The sequence below is a fragment of the Patella vulgata genome, chromosome 2 (assembly GCF_932274485.2).
Source record: "Patella vulgata chromosome 2, xgPatVulg1.2, whole genome shotgun sequence".
NCBI classification, from domain to species: Eukaryota; Metazoa; Mollusca; class Gastropoda; family Patellidae; genus Patella; species Patella vulgata.
The window spans coordinates 33258346-33265393 of NC_065880.2; the positions used below are offsets into that span (position 1 = coordinate 33258346).

The following is a 7048-nucleotide window of genomic DNA, read 5'->3' on the forward strand; positions in this document are numbered from 1 at the left end:
TATAAAGCAACTTGTGTTGATATCAAAAAAGACTCGTAGGAGATTCTCTATATAAACATTATTGTAGCTATTTTAGTCTAATCGCATATACTATATACCGGAAAACACCATGTTATACTGAATACCGGAAAACACCGGAAAAACACTAAATACCGGAAAACACCCTAAATAGGTAAATCGGATCCTGGTCCTTAACCTTAACTCCCCGCAAACAGAGGACCAGGCTCTGGGTTACCTATTTAGGGTGTTTCCGGTATTTAGTGTGTTTTCCGGTATTTAGTGTTTTTCCGGTATATAGTATAACATGGTGTTTTCCGGTATATTGTATTGCCGTCGCATGATATTTGTATGTTTAACTGATCAACAGAACGCAGCTGACTTCAGTTGACAATAAACAAAGATACGCATTTTAATAGCATACTTTGTTAATTAGCAGCCGATGTTTTAGAAGTTCAACACAACTGTAAAATGTAATCTAACCTGCATATCTCCCATTGTAACTTAAACGTGAAATTTAAAGAGAGCCCGGTGATCAATACAGTTGAAAAACACTTTCATTACTATACAAACACAAATGCAGGTGTTTAAGTGCCTTTCTCTGATTTCATGCCAAATTTGTAAAATTTATTTAAGGCCATATTGGATACAGGTTTGGATATAATTGGGGAAGGAAAGTGGAAATAATTACATCATATACGAATTATTTACAACATAAGACAAGCTTAATCCGATTAACGTTTAAACATACATTATGCAAGAGCTACATCTGTCAATTATTAATTAGACATTAATTAACTTATCCAAACCATAATCAACTCTAGATGATTGCGGATTGTGAGCCGATTTACTGCATAACTTTCCTTCTCGATTAAACGATTAAGTGGACAATCGAGACTATGCTGTTTAGCGTACTGACTTTAGTAATGATGACAGAGGCTAGGCAGAAATTTCATTCGCTTAGTTCTCGGTTCATAGTGGATCAATTTGAATGAAATTTTCAGCAAATTGCCTTTACGCTATCTAGTTTTTAATTATTATAGTGAGAACTGCCAACTCGTTATCGAATCTCCCATAATGTATCTTTAAGTGTACGAGTAAAATTCTTATTTATAAAGCTCCTAACAAATGCAGATATAACCCTGTTAAAATCATAAATGAAATGACATGAAGTGGGGTTTAACGTCCTAGTGAGTGGGCTAATGAAGTCAAAAAATATGCCATACAGTGTGCTATGAGGGAAATCTGCCCAGTCAGCGGCACTATGGCCTACTCTTATATCGAAGATATACTGCCAAGGGATCTTTCACGTGCACGCCAATGTTACACGAGGCCCCGGTTTTTCGTCTCATCCGAATGGCTAGACGATTTTCCTTGTCAGGCCCGCCGTCCTGCACCACTGACAAGAGGAAAGAAACCACGTCGGAAAATCCCGATGAACTTTCTCGGCCAATGCAGGGATCGAACACGCGACCTCCGGGCTAGCGAGCCAGCGTCTTACCTACTTAGCCACCCTGGTTCCCAGTTAAAATCAAATATTTAATTAACATTTCGTTGTTTTGCATTATAACATTTTACATAATATTTTGTTTGAAGTTGGCATTCGGGTCACGTGAGAATCTTGACTAATTAAATGGTATATATGGGTAATCACGGGACAGTCTATATGTGAATCATTATACCGTCTCAAATGTATTATAGTGCATAAAACTGGTCAAATATTGGCATACGGCGTTTTGAAGCCTTTATCCTAGTCCAATGCAATTATTTTAGTCTCTTTGGTACCTTTTTCCAAAAAATACAATTAAGCATTTCCATGTTTAAGTACACGTTTAGCAAAAGGAATGTTAGGAAATCTTGGAATTTTCCTTTTAAAATCCTTGAATATTCATAATATTAGGGTTTCTTTTACATTTTAATGGCTACAAAAGACAACCAAGACAATAATGTTATGCGTCAGTCACGATTGTCGGGTGTGAAATTATCTCAACCATCGAGGACTTATACGAATGCAATAATTTGCCGAATTTTAGTGAGACACTCTTACAGATGATGTTTGTTATAATGCCCATCTAACGAAGCCCTGTTCAGTTAAAAATGAACGATTTTTTTATTTTCAAAGAACAGTTCATTTTTATTAAAAGTAACTTCTTTTTTATTATTATAAATAATTTTTATTTAATTGAGCTTGATGAAAACACTGGGTCAATATATAGGAGACTTTGCAATGGTTAAATTGCTGTCAAAAAATTTTGTATCACTACGCCGTTAATTAATCAGGTTCAGTACACGTGAAATCTATAGCAAAGATTTATATTTATTTATTTGTGCATGTAAGAAAGGATTGTGTGATAAATAAAATCTCCTAATCGTCTTTCTTGATATCAAAAAGTATCAACATTCGTCGATAAATTTAACTCGGTAGAGCCTTGTTTTGGGGGTTTTTTTTGTTTTGTTTTGTTTACTTTATGGACTTGTGTTGATAATTTTTGATATCAAAAAGACTCGTAGGCGATTCTCTATTTCTCACTCTCAATGAAAATACGCCGGAAGCAAACGTAATTGACGTTAAACCCCATATCCTCGCTCTCACACCCTCTCCCTCTCTGAAACACTAGTTTAAAAGAAAATACGTCAGATGCAAATGGAGTGCATCAAGAATAAAATAAAAACCACCATTGACATCTGACTGTAATCCGATTGTTATAAGTAACATGTTGCTGAAAAACTCTTGAAAATTAGTTTTCTTCGCCAAAAATTCGATAAACCTATAAACTGCAAAAATCCAAAGAGAAAGGTCATCATTGAGCTGTAACGAATTTCTCTACTAGTTGTACAATATCGCACCATGACGTACCAATGAAAGAAATTACATAGGAAATACAGTTGCCGTAAAGCTACTTATTGAAAGTAACACTGCTGCGTTACTCATTGAGTTTCGTTCATCTGTCTAAAAGGATGCTTCAAATTACTTGAAGGTAACGTTCCATGGGTAGTTAATGAATATGGCTTATTTGTCTACAAGGAAGACACAATTCTATAATTGGGTGGTCTTATTAGAAAACCGTTAACTGTGTTTGATAGAAGATATTTAACATAATATAGACCAGAGAAAATATAGACCATAAAATTTCCTAATCGCTGTTCCATAGGTGTATGAAATCAACAAAAGACATTGGTCTTGAACAGACTTTAGAGAGGATTAGCAGCTGACGACATGGTTACTAAACTTATAAAACCCACCTCAGTATAATCATAATTCGACGCAGTCAAGGGATGCAGTTAAATACAATATATCTAAATCATAAGTTTTAAATTCATTATGTCGATAAATGCGCCATAAACGTAAGAATGGTCCGTAAATTTCACCGGAAAAGCTTCATTATTGTTTTAAATAATGCAAAAATTTACCTGTTGGCATAATTACTTGCATTATTTAAAAAAAAATATTATGAAGCTTTTCCGGTGACCACTGGATACTGTACGTGTATCCCAAAAAACACGGTTGCGTCTCTAAAAATATAGACCATAAAATCTCCTAATCGCTGTTCCATTTTCACCCTATGCTAGACTGGTCTTTCATTCACGGCTGGATTTTCCGGAAAATCTCCAAATTACAATAAGCGAAAATAGTCGTTGGTGGATTTTTACCTAAGTTATACTTTTAAAGGTACTATTACTTCACTTTGTGGTATAAGACCCTTTAATTCCTTGTACTTGATCGGTGATTTGGCATAGTGGTTAGATTTGGATCTACTTGGGATATAAGTCAGAATGGAGTATCCCACGAGGTTCTCTTCATACAAAAGTCACCAATCGAAAGCGAACTAATCGATGAAGGAATTTGGTTCATTCATATAATGTGTTGCATTATTTTGTTTGTTTTTTGTTTTGGGATTATTTTTTTTGGGGGGGGGGTGTATTTGATTAGATTTGAACGTCTGTTAACGAGAATAACCTGCTTTCGTCTCTTTATGACAAATATAAGCTGTGGTAGTAAGTCTACAGTGGATTTTATTTTTTCTCTTGTTAAGAAAGTTGTAACGAGTAATGTAGTGTTGTTTTGCATGTAGTGCGGTCCTCCAACACTTACTATTCCAACCAACTTATATAACAAACAATGCACAACGAGCAAAATATGTAATTATGTATTCAAAAAAAGCACAAATCCAATGCCAAAAATGCTTTGAACTTTTATTTTAATAACAACATAGAGGAGTTCAAAAACATTATCTGAGTAAAGTATATCCATTTAACTGGGCCCCGTTTCATTTATCGATTTGCTGATGAAAAGATGATAGAGATAGTTGAAATATTATAGACAATTATAATTAAAATAGCTGGTACTGTTTCGTTTGGGGATGGTGGTGTGGAAGCTGTATTAATCATACAGAACAGTAGGACGTTAAACCCCCTTTCATTTCATTAAACAATAGGCGTACGGAATAGGCGTAAGAGAAGCTGGCTCGCTAGACTGGTGGTCGGGTGTTCGATCGCTGCATTGGCCGAGAAATTTCATCCAGATTTTCCGGTGTGGTTCCCCCTTGTCAGTGATGCAGGACGGAGGGCCTGACAGAGAGAGAAATGGGGTTTAACGTCCACTCGAAACAAATTAGGTCATTTCGGGACTAACATATGGTTTAATTTTATTTCAATAATTCGCTTGCGCGTATGGGTCTTTAGCAGTGGGAGCAAACCGGAAGACCCGGAGAAAACCCACGAGATTGGATAGGCGACCCTACTCCTTGTCACGTACAACCGGGGATTTGAAACCACGCCAGTTGACTCAATGACAGGCGTTATGATACAGCGCGCACGAACTAACCATTCGGCCAGACAACCCCCTAGGGCCTGACAAGGACAGTTGTTTAGTTGTTCGGATGGAACGAAAAACCGAGATCCCTTGTACACATTGGCGTGCACGTAAAAGATCCCTTGACGGTTGGAATTCGATATAAGAGTAGGCCGTAGCACCCTGTCCGGGAAAAAAATCCCTCATAGCACACTGTATGGCGTATACCCGTCTTTATTAGCCCAATTCAGAGCAGAACGGTGGACGTTAAACCCCATTTCATTTCATTTTCCTGGGGGTGGGGAGGGGCTGTATGATTTTTGCCCGAAAAATACGGCGGTAGCGCCAGAAAAATAGACCTATAACTTTACCAGATAGCGCCCAATCAACAATCAGTAAATTCGCTTATAACTAAAATGTATACATCAACTGATATCATAGTGTATTATTCATCAATTACACAACTTGAATCAAAATCAGAATTGTGTGATTTCCTGAAACTCTGTACTCCGGTTGGAAATTGCATCACAACCCACCATATTCCTACCCTGGCTCGTGCGTCTATGGTCAAAACAAAACCCCGTATTGTATTCCGGCTGGGCGGCGGCTGAAATTTTTTTAAGATTGATAACACATAACCACCTTTCTGCACGCCTAACAGTGCCTGTAGCCCAGGCGAATACACAATCCTAATTAGGATCTGGCGCTTTAAGTTGGGTTTGTACACATAACCTAACCAGATCATGATATTATTGAAATATATAGCACTGAAATATCTACGTACCTTGAGCAAATGTATTAAATTTACAGAAGAAAGCTCCTAATATCCACCCGTCTGTTAAATTGTCCAAGAGATGAACCCAGGAACAACTTAATGCCACAAGTAAATCTGAGATGGCTAAATTTACTATGTAATAATTAGTTGTAGTTTTCATTCGTTTGTTTCTTGCCACAACCAGAATGACTAGAAGATTGCCCAATAAAGCCAATACTATAACAGGCACATAAAATCCAATCTTTAAAACCATTTCCCAGATAGGAATTGTCCGAAGTTCTTCAGGATAATTCCTTTGGCTATAATCAATCGCTGCATAATCCATATAATCCCCATCTTCACTCCACAGTCCATCCGATATATTGATGGCTGGCTGACCAGTGGCATTTTTTCCATTTGAAGAATTTATCCAATAAATATTAGATTTATCACCCATTTTATCCATGATTGCTGTATCTACAAAACAGTTTCGGGAAAGTTTAGGTTCGCTCGAGTATCTTTAATTGAAATTTAGTTGAAGACTATCTGTCAGAGGTGACTGAATATGTCATATACAAACCACGTAACTTCAGCTATTCTCGGTTAAAATTTCTTCAAATTTGTGCAAAGTTTGAATAAACTGAAATCTATACTCGCATGATATTCCTCGCTGTCCCAAAACAGACGGGGGACTTTATATGGCTTAAACTAGCATTATCACAGTAACCGAACCAAATCTTTCTGTCGCAGCAGAAATTAACCACTTTCCTTCGATCTTTTCTTCACAGAATTTAATATTTCGGAGAAAAGTTGTGATATGTTTCTGTTTTGATTTAGTAGAGGCGGTTCCCCGTTGATTTTCTTATAAAATATTCATCAATTTAATCAAAATCCCAAGCAGGTGATTCTTCTTATTCATCAATTCAAACTGTTTGACTTCGCTACTGGTGATTTCAAAAATTCTCCTGTCAACAACTTACGTGAATCAGTTCAGATCTGAAATAAAAATGTATAATAAATAATTAATAGAAAATTCTTTATTATGGAAACCACAATGTTAAACCTAAAGAAGTTATTTTCCCTTGGAAATTAAATCATGCAGTTCTGTCCCTATAACTGATGAGAGCTTTTTGCTGTATCCTTTAGCGATGCACTATCATAATCGTATAAACACGTGAAATGAAAAGCGAATTAATTCCTGTAAACATAAACATCCGTTCATCAGGCCCGGCGGAGTGGGGGGGGGGGCTAGGGGGAGCTTTAGCCCCCCAATAATTTGGCCGCAAGTACTCTTTTCTCCAGGTTATTGCGGCCCCTGGACCCACGCCTATAAGGACCTAGGATGGAAGCCCCCCCCCCCCCCCCAATCAAGAATTGCTTCCGCCGGCCCTGGTTCATTAATGAATAAATTGTATTCTATAAAAAGATAACCACAAGACTTGCTCACTTCGACCTTGATATTTATATAAACAATAAGCTTTTAGCGATGATTAATCTTGAGCCGG

The 7048-nt window shown here is 37.0% G+C and overlaps 1 protein-coding gene across 1 annotated transcript in view; it reads right to left on the bottom strand.

The window, feature by feature from the left end:
* The window catches only part of LOC126810433 (neuropeptide FF receptor 2), a 42307-nt gene extending 35789 nt beyond the window's left edge, over positions 1–6518 (bottom strand). Inside the window, exon 1 of the mRNA XM_050535504.1 lies at positions 5574–6518. Coding sequence (XP_050391461.1) covers positions 5574–6009 — 436 coding nt within the window. The 5' untranslated portion in view covers positions 6010–6518. The remainder of the gene's footprint in view (positions 1–5573) is intronic.
* Positions 6519–7048: the final 530 nt, after the last annotated feature.